Source organism: Labrus mixtus, chromosome 6, assembly GCF_963584025.1.
Source record: "Labrus mixtus chromosome 6, fLabMix1.1, whole genome shotgun sequence".
Taxonomy (NCBI): domain Eukaryota; kingdom Metazoa; phylum Chordata; class Actinopteri; order Labriformes; family Labridae; genus Labrus; species Labrus mixtus.
The window spans coordinates 8325929-8347903 of NC_083617.1; the positions used below are offsets into that span (position 1 = coordinate 8325929).

At 41.5% G+C, this 21975-nt stretch overlaps 1 protein-coding gene across 3 annotated transcripts; it reads left to right on the top strand.

The window, feature by feature from the left end:
• Positions 1-1995: 1995 nt before the first annotated feature.
• On the top strand, positions 1996-21530 carry efemp1 (EGF containing fibulin extracellular matrix protein 1). 3 transcript variants are annotated; one of them, XM_061039828.1, is made up of 11 exons: positions 1996-2218; positions 2832-2935; positions 3090-3135; positions 3293-3583; positions 15714-15836; positions 15971-16090; positions 17460-17579; positions 17691-17810; positions 18669-18795; positions 18882-19074; positions 19465-21530. In XM_061039828.1, exons 2-11 carry the CDS (start codon positions 2855-2857, stop codon positions 19624-19626), a joined length of 1383 nt encoding a protein of 460 aa, XP_060895811.1. In that variant the 5' UTR covers positions 1996-2218; positions 2832-2854; the 3' UTR covers positions 19627-21530. The 3 variants fall into 3 exon arrangements, with proteins under 3 accessions (XP_060895811.1, XP_060895810.1, XP_060895809.1); XM_061039827.1 differs by having other exon boundaries at positions 1997-2228; XM_061039826.1 differs by lacking the exon at positions 1996-2218 and adding an exon at positions 2298-2345.
• The last annotated feature ends 445 nt before the right edge of the window (positions 21531-21975 follow it).

A 21975-nucleotide genomic window follows, 5' to 3' on the forward strand; every position in this document is an offset into this window, starting at 1 on the left:
TCACTAGCTGCTCTCACAATGGCCTCTGGGATTATGCTAAACACAGCGCCTCGGCTGCTCTCCCCATCGACCGGCGTCAGAGACGCCCTTTGGAGCTCACAGGAAAGAGATGGAGGGCTCTCAATGAAGATGTCACTACAATTACACATGTGCGTTTCACAGACACCCTCTCTGTCTGCTCTTCCTCCTCTCACATCCCCCGTTCCCACTTTTTAAAAATTTCTTTTCGACAGTCTTTTGAAGTGCAGCCTCATCTCTTGCAGCTCCTTCATAATACATGCCCATTTTTAATTTGCATGAATTCACGTTCCAGATGCTTCTGCTGCCATCTTGACTTACAATGATGTGTACTGTACAGTATTGGCTATTGTGTTATCAAAGGATGAAAAGAATATTAATGGCTTGTTTTATGAGTTTGGATTTTTTTTTTATCATACCTCCCACCCGTAGGAGATATTTTAGAAAGACTTAAAGAAGTTCTTAACTGCTCTAATTTTGATGCCCCTGCACTGATGTTGGAGTGAAGGAAGAGCTTTCTGATGTGGATGATACTGCATCAGGAACTGATTGGCTGATGCTCAATAGCCAACAGTACCTGATGCATTGCCTTCAGCATCGAAAGAAACGTCACAAAGTATCAGCTCCTTCTTTGTTCTGGAAATCACTTCCACTGTGTTTAAGGCCATTTTAAACACGTTATTTGGACTCACTCCTGCTGTGCCTTTTGTGATTATAATTTCCCCTGTAAATATCCTCTGATTCTCTCTTTAAACAGTATTTTATAAAAATCTATTTATCTCCATAAACTGTTTAATTATGGTAGGTGCTTTATTATGTCAATATTGGTGCGGTTATGTGAAACTGGATTGCTTGTAAAGAGAATAAACCTTTAGTGAAAAGTCAAACCTTGTGCATTTATTTGGGGTCATCCATGCTTGTACTGTTATTTAGCTCTTATAGTTTTTCCATGTCATTCAGTCATCATGCAATCAGATGTTAGTGCCCTTACATCACACTGGGCCATTTATCTGCTCTTATATTTCAAGTTTTGAATGGGTTTAACTTGCTAGAATTACTGATTAAAAGTCAACTATTCAGGTTAAAGATTCAACTAAAACTTAAATTTGAATCCTAAAAGAATCTGACTAAAGAAGAAATTACTTTCTTGCACATCAGGATGTGTCACCGTGCAGAATCTTTCTCCAATCCTCTGCCATCCACTCACTTAAAGACAGGTTAAAAGGACAGTTTAAAAGGTCAAAATCCAAAGAGGCATTGCCAAGTCCATCTCTGTCCACTCATCAGCAAGCTGTTGGCACACACACACTCACACACATGCCTACACACACACTCACTTAGTCTCTTTACCCATGGGAAATCCAGGAAGCCATGCCAATTTCAGCAGATGTTCTTGAAGTGCAGGCATCTTGTAAACACCATAAAATGTATTAGAGGCTAATATAGTGCTCACTGACAGATGCCATCAACACATGATTGGGTTTTACCACCTGCTGCACTCACATAGCCTACTGTACATATACATTTATAAAGTCACCGAGGCCCATCAGCAAGGAAGGGGCTGCATGCAACAACGTAAGAAGAACGTAAGAAGTCATGGGGGTCAAACTTGGAGTAACGAAGTGTTCGCCTTGAGTAATCAAACTGGATGTTACTCCAGATTGCCTCCAAAGTAAACGTTTAAATCAGATTAAAATGAGGAAACAAATCACTCTTCTCTGCGTGTCTGTTAATGAACACTGACACGGTAAAGGCGATCATATTGCTGAACTAAATAATCAATTGTGTGTTCTTACGAACCCAGGCAGAGATACTGTGGTTCACATAACGCCGTCGATTTCTACTGATACAAGTTTAAAACTTAATTGACATTAGATGGCAAATTAGAATTTTTCAACACTATCAGCCAGTCCATAGAGGGAGCCAGTGTATCCCTCCAGCTGATGGTTTCCTGCATCCCGGTGAGAGACGAACACTGAGCTCAACCTGCCCGGTTCACCGCCCCCAGCATGTCATACTGTACGATCCGCGTGTTCATCCCCAGTGCTCTTGAGCCCCGACAAACATCACCTAACATCCAACCCAAGACCAGTCTGCAACGCGCACTCGGATCTGCAACAACAACAACAACAACAACAACAACAACAATCGGGGACCTCTTTTTTTTCTTCAGCACGCCAGGAGAATTGGAGATCCGCAGGTAATCGCAGGTACGTCGCGAGCTAAGACACAAAAAGACGACAAAGCAACAACACATCAGCAATCTTATCAGAAATCAGTGGGAACAACAACAGAAGAGTTGCTTTAGGAGAGTTCGTGTCGATAAAGTGAGTAAAATACGCAGTTAATTATGATATAATTCGCTTCCTTCTGGATATGTACGGTTGCAAGTGTCCGTATCTTAAAACAAGGCAGCATTAAAGACAACCCATATCTAATGTTGCATTGGACACGTTGTATATATCATTTTTTTTGCATGAGCAGATTTTTAATAAATACGAGCTCTGGACGGCTGATTGATCGTTCATTTTCCCTGACACACAAGGGGCATGTTTACGCACGCATCTTTACGCGCATTACGCACTAATCCTTTTGGAGAAAAAACAGCAGAAAAACACTTCACCTACTTGAAGTCGCAGATTTAGCTGGAGCGCCGCCAACATAAACATCACGCCAGCAGTGGGAGATGTTGGGACTCGTTAAGCAATGCCATCAATGATGTAATAACTGGTATTAAAACATGTAGGCTTGTCAAGTGAAAAATGATCTTGCACGCTCCTATCCACTCGGTGCCTCTTTGCATCTCGTTACAGTGCTGCTCCGACGTTTGGTCGACATGCTGGGTATCTGCGTTTGTCTTTGTGCGGTTTTCACTCATGTCCTCTGTCAGGAGGCTGAAGAGCCAGTGTCATACACGGTAAGTGAAGAGAATTTTTCTTAACACAACTTGCTTTAAAGATGATGTGCGCCTTCATTTGCGGATGTAAAACTCAGGGTTTGTGTTTCTATTTTGTGTATGTAGTGACATGTTAGAGGAGTGAATTATGTGTTGTGTCATCTGTCCTTCACAGTGCACAGAAGGCTATGAGTATGACAGAGTCAGAGAGCAGTGCAAAGGTAAAAATGTGTCTGAAATCTTCCTATCTTCATGCCCAACGAGTTTGACAATGTCTTCATATTTCATTAGTTTTCATGTCAGCCTCACAGAAGATTTCCTTCTATCCAGTTAAAATAATTTGAGTGTATACAACATCTTCTTTCTTTCCTGTGTCAGACATCGACGAGTGTGCCTTGTTAGACGATGCCTGCAAAGGGGGCATGCAGTGTATCAACCACTTTGGTGGGTACCTCTGCCTCCCGAAGAGCGCCGTCATCTACATCAGCAAGGAGGGCGAGCAGGTGCCACTGCCAGAGGCTGTCCCTCCCATCCCTCCTGTCATTCCCGCCCTACCAATTCAGCCGCAGCTCCCTCGGGTGTTTTCAGGCGACCAGAGAAACACTCAGTCCGGCCGGACAGTCCGCTGTACAAACGGATTCACTGCAGATGACCAGAACCTTTGCAGAGGTAAGATCAGACACCCAGGCAGGCAATCACTCCACCTCCTCTCTCTGAGGCCGTAAAGATGATCCACTGTATCTTCAAAGTAGCTTGAAAAAGCATCCTTTCATTTTTTTTTTTTTTACTGCTTTTTTTTCTTTTGACAAGCTCCTCAGGGGATAATTTGGACTCTGTGTTACCACTCAAAGGGTTAACATGAGCTCCACTTTTCCACTCCATACTAATTCTGATACCTAGACGAGTTCCCCCAAAGCTAGTGTGATTACAAAATATACATGATGGGAAAACACTCATTGCCGACATTTTGTGAGCTTAGACTTAACTGATATTCTCTGTCAGCATCACACAGTTGTACATGAATATTGTCACACAACAATGATGATAATTCACCTGAAACCAGGGGATTTTTGCAGCCAATACTTGACATGAGAATTGCAGATACCTGCATTTTATACCAATATTGTGATGAGTATTAGAAGTACTCTGATATTCTGCAGCATACTTGAAAAATATATCTTTTTTTTTTGTATTTTATATTCTGAACAGTCGTGTCCTATTGAATTTATTGTTTTAATAGGGACAATGCAATGTAACAGTTTCAATACAGAGCACTAAACTGATGAGCTTTTGTTGTACTTCTCCAAATGCACTGCTGCTGCATATAAACCTGTGTCTGAATGTGCCACTTGCAGAGCTGGGCAGGTATTTAATAATTACCTGCTAACGACTTTAAAGGCTCAATAAGCAGAGCCCCAAATGTGAACCATTCATCCATACTTCAGACAGCCATCCATTGTTTAACAACACATCGCTGCTTGACTTCTCTGTCATGCAATATTTTCTAAACTCTGCTTGTTAAGAATGTGATTTTTTTTGGGGGGGGGGGGGCCAGCTTCTTCCTGACATAAAACATTTGTCTTGTTTTGTGTGTTGAGGTAGTCTGGTGGTTGAAGGGCAAAGCAAGCTCCTTCACTCCTACAGGAGGGATTCTCTGGGCTTTGACTAGGTCGGGATTTTGGTAGCCGCGCAAGATCGTGTGGGTGTGACCCTGTGTTTCAGCAAGACATCTTTGATCTTTACAAATGGGGAGTGGTTGAAAGATACAGTTTTGCCTCACAAACACACACACAAACATTGGTGCCCCTGGCTGCTGCTGGGCTGGATGTTCACAGCTGCACCTGAGAGACAAATCTCTGCACAGAAAATGTAACGTAAGGGGGAAATACATAATGTTACAGTATGTGTGTTTGGTGGTTTGAAACTATTGTCAATAGGCAGCGGCAGTGGCTGTGTGGTGAGGCCTGCGGTCACACAACCCCAGTGAAAGTAACAAGTTTGATTTTACACCTGGGGCTATGAGCCGTGTGAGGCGCTTTATGTGTTTCTCTGAATTGGAACCAATTAGCTTTTATTAGAGTGTAAACCATGGCAGCATATCAGCTGAAGTAACCACATAAGCAGGCTGGCAGGGGTAAAACACTTATTCATTCACTGGCAGTGCATGGGCTAAACAAAGATAGGCTGTTGCTGTCAGCGTTAATGCTTTGAAATGATTTGAGTTTTAACTGGAAGGGCGTCTCGTGCCGTTATGTGGGCGTGTGTTTTTTTTTTTTTTGCAGGTAGAGTGATATAATCTTTGTTTACATCACTCTCTGGTTTCTCTGTCATTACCTTTGACTCGCCACAATGAGCCGATTGTTCTTCTTGGTTCCACACAGAGGTTGTTCTGCAAAGCCACATATCTTGCTAGCGAAGGACTTCCCATTAGCTTTGGGGGGGGGGGAGGGGGGGGAAACCTCAATGTATCGAATAGCGCTTACATCAGGCTCCTTCCTTGCTAACTCACCACTCTGCGGAGGAAACCTGGAGTGCAGAGTCAGGTAGGGTAAAGGGGAGGATGAAGGCTGACACTGACTAAATAACCACAGAAGAGCAGCAGCACTGACCAAGCCAGGTCGTACCAACGTCATGGGTTGTGCTGCTTCTGCTGAGTTGTTTTGGGTGACTTACTGCTGAGTGTGTGGCGAATAAAAGAGGGATCAGCTAAACGTACTGGAAAAAATGAAGCCAATTTTCCAGAGTACAACTGAAATTGTAAAACAAAAACAGTTTCTCCAGCAAAAATTGCTTTTTCTTACTAATATTTTTTTTTGCTGATTCCAAGCAAGAAAGCCACAAAATATTACATAAAACACGTCATTCTGATAGTTTTTACCCTTAAATTAACATCCGTTCCCGTTCCCGTTCCTTGATGACTTTTTGGAAATGTATTATAAATCCCTTCGGCCCTGGGTTTGAACCCGAGCTTAAGAGTGTGTTGTTGCACTGACACATAGCGGGACGTTGGCGCCCTGCTCCGGCTCGACCACACAGAGAAAACCATGAACTTTTCATGTATGTGTGACAACTTAATGATGCCTCACATTTCCATGACCTCCCCCAACTCCAAACATATACACACACACACACACACACACACACACTTTACTGTGTTAAACACTGAGAGATACTTTACTGTACAGTGCCTTTTTGTAGTCTTGTGTTCGATATTAGCTTCTAACCCAGCAGAGATGACATCATGAGCTCCTAGAAATGTAGCCTGTCCGTCAAAAATTATACATTTCAGTCTTTACATTTGAAAAGTAGTAGAAAAGTTTGAAAGTACACTCTTTCCATAGTGGATAGAGTCAGAAGTCAGGGAGGGTGAGAGTGGGGAATGACATGCTGGAAAGGAGCCACAGGTCAGATTTGAACCTGGGGCCGCCTGCTTGCAGGACTACCGCCTCTGTACATGATGCCCGCACACTAACCTGTACGCCACGTCCCCATAATGTCATGTTTTACACTTCGGGAGTTCTGTTGCAAGAGTTGAGTCTACATATCTGATCAACCTGTTTATTTTTTCATCTCTAAATTAGACACTCATTCACTGCAGTGTTGGGCATGAAAAGACATGCTATCCCTGTTTACCTGTCTGGTTTCCTGAGGTCATGTTGGCCACATTACCACCTACATGCCTGACTAATTCCAGCTCCGTCTGGACGCCTTCACCTACAGAGGCCTGAAATCTCTCCTAAAGTATGTTCTATAAAGGCCGGTAAGCCCCTGTGTGACAGAGAACTTGTGTACTTTTCCGAAACAAGGCCAAGCGCATGCAATAACATTTTTCCACGCAGATGCAATGCACTTGGGAGGGATATCTCTGGAATGTCAGCGTTGGTTTGTTGTTTTTCCGTTTGCTCCCATCTTTTGTGATGGTTGGAATTACTCACCACCTTGACAGATAAGCATCGGATCGATCTGTGAGGAGCAGGAATGCAGAGAGCAGAACAAGAACAACTCGAGGATTTTGACCTTTGCGGTTCGTTCTTTAGAGCTTCCCGTATTGTGATTTCATCCTGACATTTGCACTTGAAGAAACAAGCCCCAGCCACCAGTCTTTTCCGATTAGAGGACAATGGAAAAAAAAAAAAAGATGTGAGGGTGCACGGAGAGCAATTGAAGTTTTTCCGGAAATTCCTTCAGATGTTATCCTGTTAGTGTTTGTTTCTCCGGCAGATATGCAACACAGATTTGCATGGACAGGGATGGAACATTTTAACACTGAGGTGATTTGAGCCGGGTATAAAGGATCTCGAATCAAAAAAACATTCTGCGGAAATGTTGTTGCACAACAGGAGGAAGAGGGATCAAAAACAAAGCCTTTGCTTGATGAAAACTGACCATCTTTGTTTAGGTTTACTCAAAGAAAAAGACACCTGAGGCCTTTGTGCATGTTGAACCCTCCTATTACAGGCTGCGCTCTCATCTTTCAGCTGCTCTCAGACTGATGATTTCCAAAGTCCTGTATCAGCACAGCCTCACTGTCAGATTGTCCTCGTGCCCTGTGATTTTACCACACATCTCAGTGCACCTGCTACCCCGCAGCTTCAGCTCAACAACCACAGTTGCATCATTGAGCCTTTGAATTTCAGCTGCTTCTTAGAGATTGAAATGTGTCTGATAGCTTAGCACTGTGGCCCGCTCGGAGTTGAACCCTTTGCCATGGAACTTGTCACAGATAGTCGTGGCCACTCTCGGGATATTTTGGGAAATATTTCGTGTTACCTTTCACTCTAGTTGTTGTCGTTAATTTGATGCGTGTTACAGTGTGTGTGTGTGTGTGTGTGTGTGTGTGTGTGTGTGTGTGTGTGGTAAGTCAGGTTAGCATTGTGTGTAAAAATAGCTTCCGCTGCTCTGTCACCTGCGCACCTGGGCATAGGCAGTAATCACAGCCACAAGTAGGGAGAAAAAGGAGTCACAGGTGAATGGGGATGGAGAGTCAGGGGAGTCACAGTTTTTCAACTGTGCGTGTGGGTGAAGGTGTTTTGGGGTCCTTTTCTCCTGTGGTGTTACATCGTAAATGGACGTGAGCTTGTGTAGCGCTTTTCTGGTCTTCTGACCACTCAAAGCCATTCACACACTGACGGCAGTGGTTGTTATTAGGAGATCATCAGAAGTAATTAATCCCATTTGGACGAAGCAGCGGGAGCAATTCAGGCTTAACTGTCTTCACATTGGACATCTCGCTGCAGGACATGGGAATCAAACCCTCGACCTTCCAGTTGAGATACGACGACTCTACCAACTGAACCACCGCCTGTTTTGAGTTTCATGTTTTTTTTTCATTTACGAGCTCTTACTTACCTTACGTAGGCTATACACCTTTTGTAGGTGTTTTTGAAGATGACTGATCGTTAACAAAGAGTGAAATTGTTAAACGGATATTGTTTACTACCCACTGTTGTGAAACCACCATGAGTTGGAAATGACTTCAGGTTCCCTCCAGTAGCCTTTTCTGCTTGTTAGAATGCTGATACACTAATTTTAACTTTTTTTTAAAACAAAGAACCAGTTGTTGAACCTAAACTTTGGATTACGATACCTGCAAAACTTTCTTTATAAAAGCCGGACTTGTTTATAAGCAAATGTTAGCATGCAAACACTGCACGCTGAGATAGTGAACATGGAACACATGTGTATATCAGCACATGCTGACGTTCTTATAAATTTCCTATTTAAAAAAAAAAAAGTATAACCATTGAATTTCTTTGTTAAATAATCATAATATGGAATATTACATTTAAAAGTGTATTAACTACAGACCAAATCCTGATTTTTGACTAGTTTTATATCAAGATTGACTTGTTAACTTGACAGATCAGTCAGCGTCTGATACGATCTCATAGCTTATCATAAGTGATTGCCAATATCTCAAATCACAAGAAATTAGAAATTCCAGATTTGTGTTGATTATGACACAGAGTTTCTATTACATATTATTTTTTGGGTTGGAAAAAAAAGAAGCAATATGGAAAATAATTTATTACCCTGACTATTTTAAAGCTAGTTTGTGATCAAACATGCTATATTGGTCATGTTTTATTGTGTGTACTTGTGAGTCAACATTGCTGAGATTTTTGGCTTCAAAACTTATTTTCCATTTTGAAAAGTGAGCCAGAAAACCTGTTGATGTTGCAACTCCTCAGCTGCTGATAGAGAAATGTCTTTAATGCTATTTCTTTAGAACTGTGTATTTTTTTACATCAGTGTCTCTAAGGCCATATCAATGTTTTACAGCTAAAAAGAAACCAAGATTTTTAGAGTAAAAATTAAAGCATTCCCTGAATACACAAGAGTTTCTTTCAGACTATTAATTTAACCCAACCATCCTGCAGTGAGCCCATCTTTTGCCCTGAGTTGCGTTGTTGTTTTTTCTTTTGTTTTGCACCTACCCTCTCCCTGCCATCACGCCCATGATGGCATAGAGGGCGGGAGGGGGGGAAGCAGCTTTACCGTGCGTCCTTAGTGTTACTGCTTAATGTTGTTGTTATTATTCTCTCTCTAAGGTCGGTGCCTGTGCAACGTCCAGCTGCTTCCTCCTCTGATGTGTTGCTCTTTCCGTTTACCTCATGATGGAAAGGGACACAGCGTTGCTATAAATCACTGTTGCGCTCAGCTGTTTGACACTTGCATGCAATCTCAGGGTCTCTGTACCTCATAGTTCCTCTCTTCAGTGTCTGTGTGTACAGGTTTCACTCCTTTCATGCCATAAATTTGGCTTTTAAGGCCCTGAATGGCTACATACTTATTGATGAAATGTCAAGTGGACGGAGAGATTGATCTTCTTCATATTGAATAACAGGACTTTTTTTTATTTTTTTTTAGATGTTTTCAGAGTCACAGGAAGGATTATTATCAGTGGGGAATGTAGCTGGCACACTGGATGGATTTTCAAGAATGTCAAGACTCTGCCCGACCTTTAGAAGAGTGTGGAACAAACTCACAAATCAGTTTCTGGGTGTCAGCACGACTAAAAACTCCTGTTCCTCCTGAACAATGCGAGTGATGAGAGGGGAATCTTGGGGAGTGGTGCAAAAAGCAAGAGCATGGAAATACTTCATGTTCTAAAACGTATAGAAATAGAGTGTGTTGAATCGATCGATTTCTTATCTGCTTTTGAGTTGAGACTAGCTTTGAAAGGGAAACATTACCATTCCTTTTTTTCTGGTGTTCAAGATGCTTTTCAAACTAAACAGCATAAAAATATACGCAATCAACTTTCAGTGCAGTTTCCATTAGGGGTAATATTAAGGTCCTTGAGGTTAAGGAGAGCTGAATGCTCGTGTGCTAGTGTACAGTATGACATGGGAATAAATTTGACATTGTGAAATTTTATGGACTATTAACATCACACTTCTTGCCCCCTGCTTTCCCAAAGATTGAATTATCCAATAATCAGAGGGAAACAGAGACGCTGTCCAACAGCAGGATGGCTCCAACTGTTTTTTGGAACAGCTCCGGCTTTCCATTGCAGTGGTTCAGTGAAAACAAGACTAAATGCTCTGAAGTGATAATTACAACAAGCCCTATCATGTCAGTATAAATCTGGGGCAAATAACACATTGTTCTGAATTCAGGCCAAACAGATTTCAGTCTCTGTTTTGGACGTGCATACTCATCAAACATATATTTCTTCGTAATGTATCCCTGCTTTCTGTAAAATAAAAAAAACACCATTTAATGTTCCAGCACCTAAAACAGGACCTCATATGCACACACGCCCATTTGTCAGCACATACACACACACACATTCTTTGAGCTGCCGCCATCCCCCGTCACTCCCCCAACTCCCACAAGGCATTTAGAATTAATCTCCCTAAAAAGCAAGGAGTTTTTAACTCTGACATCACATAAGCACACACGGCTGTAAATCTAACTTCAAATCTTAGAAAGCCCTTTTTTGTTTGAAAAAAAAAGGACCCTCCACCCTCTCTCCTCATTTTTTCCTTTCACATCTTCCACTCGTCTGCTGGACGGCCTTATCTCCCTCTGTCATGTTACCGCAGCTTCGCTCTTACAAGAAACTTCTAAGCTGTGTTAAATAAAATAAAAAACGACTTCAGAGAACAGAGTCACTTCTCCTCCACACGCAACACATCATCACATTTGATGGCTTGTCACGTAAAATCTGTTTTCCCATGTAAACTATATGGACTTTGCAGCATGTTGTAAGCTCTGGAACTTTATGGGACCCAAGATCGAGCCAGTGTGGGATGCCCTCCCACCCCACCCGCACTCACACACACACACACACACACACACACACACACACACACACACACACACACACACTCACACACTTACACACACTTGTACACACACTTGTACACACGCAAACTCTTGTGGAACTTTGTGTTGGCAGCTACTTAAAGGTTTAGTGACAAAGTAGCAGTTACCACAAGATATTCCCGTGAATGAACCTTTGGATGCCATACAGCACATGTGCTTTTATTTAGCGCTCTCCAAGCTTTCTTGAAGGGAATGTGGATGACTCTGGCTTTTCCATACTCAGGACAACCTTAGAGGCATCACTTTGTTGGTTGCATTCAAACATTTTGTAGTTGGCCATGTACAGTATCTTCTTTCCATGACAGTTAATTGTATCTGCATCTTTTGAAGGAGACTTTTGGTGCATGTCTGCTTGCACCAGCAACTTCTTGTTTGATGATTTTATAGTCTACCCAGGGAGCCAAAAGCATCTCTTCCATGCCAAAAGTGGCGTGACAGTTGTCGGACTAATGGCAGTTTATTTAACCTGAAGTCAAGTGCACCTTTTTGTTAAGTCAATTGCCCAAAAATGTTGCTATCAAGAGTGGATTCATGGAAAAATCTTGTCAGCCATATGCTGACGAGCTCTGGTTTAGATTTTGTCTAAATAAAAAGTGCGCCACTAGCATTGGGAGAAACTTTCTCACTAAAAATCTCTTTAAACTTGTGGTTGTGTATCTCCAACCAGTACAGAAATTAGAATAAAAACTGAGGACAGACAAATATACCTAGCTAATGAATGCCCTTGCAATCTCGTTAATTAAGAAGCTGCTTCTTCGAATGAATAGCAAAGGTTGGAATTAAAATGAGTTTCGTTTATGAACAAATACAGGTGAAAATGTACACATTCACATCAAGTTTTGTCAGTGCTAGATTGCAAATATTATCATGCTAATACAGAAAACTAAAAGGGTTACAATTATAAATGGGAAACCTGCTTAACATTGGCTTACTAGCATTGCTACTTGTAGATTTTGAGACATGACATGCCTGAAGAAAGTTGATTTTCTTTTTAGTTCTGTCTGGAAAACCGTAACGTTTCAGTGGAATCTTGGCACTGTTGCGGCTTCAGGAACACAGGAATCTCAGACTTGTGTTGTCGAAATCTAATGCCAGAGGGCAGGGCATTTCCAGTCTCAATGAATCACCTAAAATATCCAGTAAGTAGGCGTGGTTGTTATTTACAAGATCTCACTGATGCTTCCCCAAGTCTAACTGATTGTTGGCATTCATTCAAACTTTTTGCCAGGATTGTATAATCTTCAGATTAGACCAATGTTACATTGAAGAGGCTGATACTTATATAAGAAAGTGGAAAATTCAAACATCACTGGTCTGGCGGCCAATATCCTGAAGCCTATATGAAAATAGATCTATTCTGGATTGTGCACTGATTTTGTACCAAATTAAACAAGGCAAAGGTACTCAGAAGATTTCTGGAACTAAACAAACTTCTTACAGAACATGTATCATTATTAGTGTCAATCATTTCAAGCAAGGATCACTGTCTGTTCAGCTGTCAATCTGAGCTTCATGTGCTGTAGACAGTTCTAACAGTAATGTTAACAGTAGATCATGCATAATTTCTCAATCACTCACAAATTAACTCTGAAATGTTTTCTAAAAAACCTTGGCATATAGGAAACAATATACACAAATACTAGTATATTTGTGATCCGTCAATATCGGCTCAGAAATATCCCCAAACAGATTTATGGGTCAGGCTCCAATGTAAACAGAATTTTCTTTCTAGTTTTATCTCTGACAGACTATCTAGCTTGTGTTGCTTATTTATGAGGCCAACTGCTGTGTCAACATGTTGGAGGTATATGTGCCACATTATGTTTAGTACAGGAATGGCAGTGCCCTGGCATGCACATAAGACCTGAATTTACAATGAACTGATTAATGAAGGGATGACTTCAGACAGTACTGATATTGCCATGCAGACAGATGTACAGTAGTCTGGTGAACCCAGAACAATTCATTTTGATTGTAGATGTATATGTGTACCTGATTCCTTACAAAACTCATGGGGAAATATTTTTGTTCACATCCGGACAAGTTAAAATGTTCAACCTAAGAGGTTAACTCTGGATGTTTTATGTCTACCACTAACAGAGAGCCTGAAATGTAGAGCTTTTATTTGACAGACATGTCACAAAGGCCCCCCGGGTTGTTGCAGGTGGATTAGTATCCAAAGGCTTGATTCTTCTGCTGTATTCAAAGCATCTGGTTTCTGTCTTGACACTTGTTGCTAGTTGCTGGTGCACTCTCCCAGATGCCTTTCAAGCCACATCAGAGTGTAGATTTCTTAGATCAACACTGCTTTTATCTCTGTCCTTTACTTAACAGGTCAGTGAGAAACAAGCCTTGTCTGTGCATTCCTCTCTGTATGTGTCTTGCACCTGTTCTCTTTCAAGCCCCGCTTTTGTCCCTAATGTAGGGAGTCCACCTTATCACTGTGAACATGCAGATAAGCACATTATAGCCATCTTCTCATTCTTTCCTCAAAGATAGCTTCCCTTCTGTCCCCCTCAGTACACCTGGATCCTGTAGTAGACTATGGGACTGACATACAGCAGTGGCACAATGGATTTGTGAATGGGATGGGCTGGTGATAAGTGATTTAGCAACAATGATGGGACAAAGAATAATGTATAATACAAAAAAATAAGATTGGATTACCTTGGATATAGAAGATGAGTGCACTGACAGAATGTAAAATGCAAACACGATTAATACCTCCCATTAAGAATGAAAAACAGTGTCATGATCCAATGAAATATCTGTGGATTTATATCACTTCAAAAAAAAAACTTTCCCACTGACTAGATTAGGTTAAAGCAGATTTGTCTTGCCTAACTATGGAAACAACAATACACAAACTAAGCTAATTAGCAGTTACCTGCCTGCTGTAGCTAACTTAGCATTAGGCACACAGCAAATGACAGTTATCATTTCAGTTCATGATGCTAACTTCCAAAACAATGCAGCTTGTTTGGCAAGTCCTCTTCTGCGACCTCATTATCCTCCATGTTCACCAACACCGCTTTGGCAATTAGCATCCCAGTTGCTGGTCAAAGGCGATAAGCAAGTTGTTGCCACCAACATCATCCATTCTCTTTTTTTAGTTTGTGTGTGGGTGTACAAACTGTTAAAAAATATGATTATTTATCTCTGCACAACTTTAGGTTCTTCACCCTGACCTGGTTTGGTTGGGAATCTCTCAAAAGACAAAAAAAATCTTAGCTCCCCTCCTCCTTTTCTGTGTGTGTGTGTGTGTGTGTGTGTGTGTGTGTGTGTGTGTGTGTGTGTGTGTGTGTGTGTGTGTGTGGTATTGGGGATAACTGTCTGTCATTCTTTTAAACTGATGCCCACTGGCTGTCTGCATATGATGGGTTGTGTCAGACCACCCAAGAGGACTGCTGGTGGGCCCACAGAGATGAGAGTGTACAGTATGGGCATATTTGTAGTGTGTGTGGGGGAGAAAGAGAAAGATGGGAGTTTAGCTAAAAAATAAGCCAAACCAAAATTGAGAAAGTGTTTGTTGGATTTACTTTAAACTGAGAATATTTTCACTGCTGTTATTGAAATACTTTTTTTTGTTGTTGCTAAAGGTTGATTTATATTTATATTTTGGAGGTTAAACCACTAGTTTAAACACTAACCTTCACAATACCACATGGTCCCAACACTTTCACTTCTTATTGTAGGTACAGTCTTAATCTATTTAAACATGTTGGCACTAACTTTTGAGTTTTCCAGTGATTCATTTGGTGAGTGGTTAACGGTGTAGGTTTTTTTTTTTTTTTTACACAGAATTACAAATCTTTTTGCAATGTAGCATCTTTCTGGCAGAAGCTTTGTTCCTCTATGCTTCATCAATCCACCAGTTATCATGTTATATAACGTATTCATGATAGGATGAGAGATAGGGAGTGCATGTGTCCGGATCTGTGTGTTTTTGGGTTGATGGATGGCTGTTGAGAAACCGAGGCGTTAAGGTAGAAAGCGCAAGACTTATCAGTTGAGTTCTATTTCTCTCTCAAACACACACACGCACACACACACACACACACACACACACACACACACACACACACACACACACACACACACACACACACACACACACATACACTCCCCCCTTTAAGGAGCTGTCCTGTTTGTAGAAGATAGGATCTGTGTTTCCCCTGCACCCGGAGCTGCTGCATAAAAGCCCTCTTTATTTAATCGCCTGCCCTCTGTGTGAACATGTGTGTTTATGCCCACGTGTGTGATGTGATGGTGTCGGTGATCACACGTTTCTACTGTTTGTGGAAAACAGTTCACACATCACAGATCACAGATCACAGAGTACATACAGCCCAGACATGTTGCTTTGCTTTTGTCTGCCATATGTCCCTGCACACAGAAGGCATTAACTTGACGCGGCTTCCTCTCAGTGTGGGATTTTTTTTTTTTCCTGTGTGTTTTTTTGCAGACATAGATGAATGTGCAACAGGTAGACACACATGTGGATCCGACCAGACGTGCTACAACACCAGAGGTGCCTACATCTGCCAGTGCCAACCAGGTTACCAGAGGAATGGAGATCACTGTGTAGGTGAGCAGAATACATTTTCTCCTCTCTTTCTATGATTAAAACTTGTGTTGAGCTTTTGAAAAAGCCCCTTTAAAGGTGGATTTTTTTACGTCCCACATATTAACGAGTGTGTATGTGTTTGTGTGTTCCTGCAGACAGAGACGAGTGTGACCTGACCCACTACTGCATGCACAGATGTGTGAACACACAGGGTTCATACTACTGTGAGTGCAACGCAGGTCACAAGTTGGCCAGCAACAACCACAGCTGTGTGGGTAAGTCCCTGAAAACCATAACCCATGTGTGCATGCATGAAAGTGTACAGTATCAAATTAAATAATTATTTTGCTTAATGCATCAGTTAGTTCTGAACACGCTAATAAAACGCATTCCTTCAGTGCTGATACATGAGAAAAACATCACTGGGAATCTTAAGTGGTGTATCACTCCATCGCTGCTGGTATTCTCATAACCATTACTGATTATTATCGACACACGGCCTGCAGCCTGGTGCCCTCGACCGCCACCGCCGTGTGAAATTTCAATATTCGGAACATCACTCCCTCTTGTGTGATACTAATTTATTTGTGTTTTTTTTTGTTGTAGCCAAGCTGTTGGACATTTAGTGTCAAATAAATATCCACATAAACTCTTGCCGGACTGACTTTAACAGTTGTGGTTGTGATTTAACATAAAAATGTTAGTGACCATCAGTTATATTGCTAAAAAGTATCATGTAAAAAACAAAAGTAGAACAAAGAGCATCAAATGCTTTTTATCTCAGGGGAAGTCAGCTCAGGTTTAGCTTCCAAAGTCGCATCTTAACACTACCAAGCTTACTTTTCTCAAGATGCAGATAGGGCAGCTGTGGCCCAGTTGGTAGAGTCGGTTGTCTATCAACCCAAAGGTTGGGGGTTCGATCCCCAGCTCCTGCAGCAACATGTGTCCTTAAGCAAGACACTTAACCCCGAATTACTCCCGCTGCTTCGTCTGCAGCGTATCAATGTGTATGAATGGGATTATTTACTTCTGATGGTCTAATTACATAGAAACAGTCAGTTTCTATGGGTAGGTGTGACATGCAGTGAAAAAGCACTTTGAGTAGACTAGAAAAGCGCTATACAAGCTCAAGTACATTTACCATCTAGATATTTTGAGGTCAGCTATGGCTTAACAAAACAAATAGTGTTTTTATCGCCTGTAAACTTTCACCTATCATGAGAACCCACACATCAAATCTTTGGCTGAAGCTAAAGGAAGATATTGTGCTGTAATAGAGAACAGATTATATCATACATTATAGAAATCCATCAAAACCCTCAACCTCCTTCCAGCTTTGCTGTTACATCTGTTTATTTGCATCTCTTATTTACCCACCTTGAATCTGTAGTGGGAAAGCCAAATCTGCAAATTGGAAATACATGAGCCAATTAGAAAGTATTTATAGTTACTGTGCTGTCTGGTATGTTATAGTAACATTGCGTTCATCATATTAATTGCTGTGAAAGTCATGGTTGAAAACAGGTTGGAAGACATTAAATATTTGTTATAATCTGAAATTGTACATAAAGTGCACATAAAAAGAAGAACCAGAATTATTTTATTGTGTATCATTAATATATGAAAGATTGTCTTTCATTCCAGATGTGAATGAATGTGATGTGCAGAGTCCCTGTCAGCACCACTGCTACAACCTGATTGGCTCCTTCCTTTGCCAGTGTGACCAGGGCTACGAGCTTGCACAGGACTCCGTCTCATGCCAAGGTGGGTACACACGCAAACACTCCAAAAACGTAGTGACAAAAACATTGTTAGATCAAAGAATTATCACATTTCTTGCCCTCACATTTACGTGTATTCATATTTTCTGGACAGACATTGACGAGTGCAGCTTCTCCAGCTACATGTGTCAGTACCAGTGTATCAACAGCCCAGGGAGTTACTCCTGTGAGTGTCCAGATGGATATCAGCTCCAGGGAAACCGGTTGTGTCAAGGTACAACAGTTCTCCTTCATCCATTGCACTATCCTTCCATAAATCTTTCTTTTATCCATCTTTAGTTGATTTTTTCATCTATTTCTTCCTCTCTGTTTTCATACACACAACAAAGTTCCTCCTTTCCTCCAACCCTCCTATCTATCTCTAACAGCTCTTTGAAGATAACTAAATCATTCGTGCTATCATCATCTAGTCTACCTCTAAAGTAGGGATGAAAGCCGCTCTCAGCCTGGTTACTATCATGGAAAAGTGCAACGGATAAGCAACATAAACAACACAGCAACTTTGTGTTGCCACCTCTGTGAATTTATATGCATGATGATGGTTTCTTGAAGTGGATTTCTTTGAAGCTCCGGCGCTCGTTCAAAGAGGGAGCTGTTATTTTTTCCTCTCCCCCCCCCCCCCCCCCCCACCCCTCAGTCAGGTGCAGGTTTTACAGGGGGAACCATGAAGGGACCTTTTGGTGATGAATCCAGGTTGCTGTGCCAGAAATAGCCCTGTGGTTTGGGGCACGTTTGATGGGGTTATTTTCATCACGCAGCAGGAAAAGCACAGCAGTTAGGCCTGTATGGGGTTGAATTGGGGGCTTCCCTCAACAACAAATGTGCAGGCTTCCCTCTTGTGTTTCTTTGCATCTCCACAGCTGTTAGAAATAAAGTTACAATGTGAAAACACTGTTCCCAAATGGTACTCCTCTTGAACTTTGACCGTGTTTTCATAGCTCTGTGTCATCAAGCGTTGAGAGTTTTTGTGTTTTTTGGACGTGGGGGACACTTGCATTGTAATCCAATGCTTTTTTCTGACTATTTTTCACACTTTTTCTCTCTCCCTCTCTGTCACTCTGCCAATCACCAGACATAAATGAGTGTGAGACGGGGACCCATAACTGCCAAGATGATGAAATGTGCTGGAACTATTACGGAGGCTTCCGCTGTTATCCCAGAAACCCCTGCGAGGCGCCTTACGGCAAAACCTCTGAAAAGTAAGTAAACATTATCAAGTACTTAAGTTTCACTGTAGGCAAAGCAGCTTTTTTTCATAGAGATTGTTGTAATTGTATGTTTGCAGTCGCTGTATCTGCCGGTCTCAGGCAGAGTGCACTGGTCTTCCTCCATCAATTGTCTACAAATACATGAGCATCCAGGCAGAGCGCACGGTGCCAGCGGACGTCTTCCAGATTCAGGCCACCAACATCTACGCCAACACACACAATACCTTCAGGATCAAAGCTGGCAATGAAGCAGGAGAGTTTTTCCTGCGTGTAAGTGAGAATTATGTTTTTTTGTGTTCTAAAAAAGATGGGGGAGGGTGTCAGTAATGTTGGCACTGAAGACAAAGAGTCTGTAGACATCATTTCAACTTTGTTTGGATGAAGCTGGGAGCTAAAATAAGAATGCTAACCATGCCCACAATGGCATTGCTTACATGCTGCTGTTAAGCATTTAGTTAAAATAATATTTTCCCCACCTTTAAAATGATAACCAACAACTCTTTGAGGCTTCTGTGCGGGTTAAGCTACATGCTAATGACAGCAGGCAAACATTGGTTGATAATGCTATGCCTCCAACCTGGCTTTAAACTAAATACATCATGTCACTGGTAAATTGTAGAGAAACATACTTACATATTGTGTGATCCTATTTTCTTGCAGCGTTCCAGCAATGTGAGCGCCATGCTGGTGCTAACCAAGCCTCTGACTGGCCCCAGGGAGTATGTGGTGGATCTGGAGATGATCACTCAACATCTGTCAATGAGCTACCGTTCCAACTCACTGCTGCGGCTCACCATCATAGTCGGGCCGTACGCCTTCTGAGCACCGCAATTACCAGCGGCCTAAATAACTTTGGTTCAACAAACAGCAGTGTAACACAAATGACGCCAGCAAAACATACTGTTCATTTTCATACAATATGCATACAACATATAACATAGGCTGACATAGCCAGACTCATAAAGCAGCACAGCAGTTAAAATAGGCTTTTTTTTTATTTTTTATATAGCAGACAAGTCCACACTGTTATGTGACCACTGGGCAGCTTTTCTCTAGAGGACCTGGGATGCATCACCATGAAGGGTTTTAGTTTCTGAAAAAACAGGCTTTGTGTTTGACAAGATTTAAACTGTTAAAAAAAGACTCCATTTACAAAGTACAAATAACTTACAAAGCAAAATAGACCATTAGTAAGTAGACTAGCAGGACTAGGATGTATATGCGATGTATTTGTAGTACTTCACACATACATTAGCACATATGTACAGTACAGGACCAGCGAAGAGAGTGTGTCCAAATAGGCCTCTAAAATCGACAGGGAATACATTTTACTCACAATTGCTTCAACAGTTAAACTTTAAATGTAAAGACTCCAAACGTGTCTCACTTTTAGTGCCTGAAGTGAACATAAGAAAGATGCAGGGAGCGGGGTTTTCACTTGGAAGTGGTTGTGTTCTACTTTCAGAGAAAAAACAACTGATGGCAGTGCAGTGGCACTCAGGAAAAGATTCCCAGTGGACACATTTCCTACCTGTGATGGATCTTTGATGCAGAATTACGTACAATTATCACTTACTACAAACCAAAACTGCGTACTATAATCTGTTTGCATCAGTGGAGCACTCTGTTGTAGGGAAATCATATTTTTTATAGAAATGTACATGATGAATATCCAATATGAGCAGCTTTTGACCATGTAAATCATCGCTTCTGTTGATAAATGTCGAGTATAAAACTGCTGCGCGACACTGTTAGTGCAAGTTTCTGTACAGAGTTACTCGTGAGTAATAATTTCCTGTGAGTCCAGAGCAGTTCAGAAGTGTAAAGGGAGGGAACTTGTCTGTAAGTTGAGAGAGTCCTAGAGAGTCCGAGTACTCACAGGAGTTAAGTCATGTACATACCGAGTTATATAAAAAAAATCTGTGTGTATGTGTGTGTGGATGTTTAGTGTGAGTGTGTGTCCCTGTCTTTGTTTGTGCATGCAAGAAAGTCAAAGTGTGAACCACTGAGCGAGGGAAAGAGTGAGAAGGAGTTTTATGCGTGGTCGAGCTGTTTTATGTGTTTCTGTGATGCCATCCCTGCGTCGCAGAGGCATTAACAGAGAAATGACGGCTTTCGCAACACACCTTTGCCAGTCAACCTCTCTTTGGTGCCACTTTGATTCTCCCGAGGAACGGCTTTCTAATGTCGGTCCCAGTCTAGAAGTCACACTGGCACCAGGCTGGCTTGCGTGATAAACGTAATTACAGCTCTTTCCCCTGTAGCTGGTTCATGTGTGACACAGGGGATTATTAAAGTGTTAATACAATGCCACCACACTTTTGGCCGAACGAAAAATCTCTCACTACCTGCTTTGCCTTTCATGACTCCACGTGTCTGCTCTGGCGTATTTCTGAAACACTTCACACTGTAGACACACAGCACTGAAAACCGCATAAAAACCAAAACATTGTCACCTTTTTTTTTTTTTTTTTTTTAACATGTAAAACGTTCTCCATGTCTTTGGTCTTTTATGTGGTTACAGCAGTGAGCATGCCATAGTGCCTTAGAGGTATAAACACACAAAAAATGTACACTAAACTTATCGAGACTGTCAACTTCCTTCATTAAAATGCCTTAATGTTTATCGCTTCTATTTAAAGTCTATTTTGTCATACGTATCTTGTATTGATTGTACTCTGAGAGCAAAAGTTATGTTGTTGAATAAAATTTCATGGATAAATGGGGCTAGGTGTTTTTTTATTTATTTGTAATATCTAAAAGAAAAGAGAAAAAACAACAACAACAAATGTGTAAAAACTTCCCATCAGAAGTGCAGCGCTGCAACAAGATCTGACTTTATTTACAGTCGACTGGAAATCGCAGCAGTCGTGTGAAATGCTTCGCTGATTTTTCCATGCTTTTTGGAAAAGGTGAGGATGATTTCATCGGAATATAGCCATGATAAATGCAGTGAACATGATGCCCTAGCCATCATATCTATCTTATTTAAAGAGCTCCAGAGGGGATGTAGTCATATAGTGTGCTGAGGGACTAAATGTGAAGCCTGCACACACATAAAGACACACTCACACACATGGCTTATTTAGATGTGAAACTGGTTGGGAGTGGTTTTATGGTAAGTTGTTACTCAATCATTCTGCTGTGTAGAGCTTTAGTCGGAGCACTGTG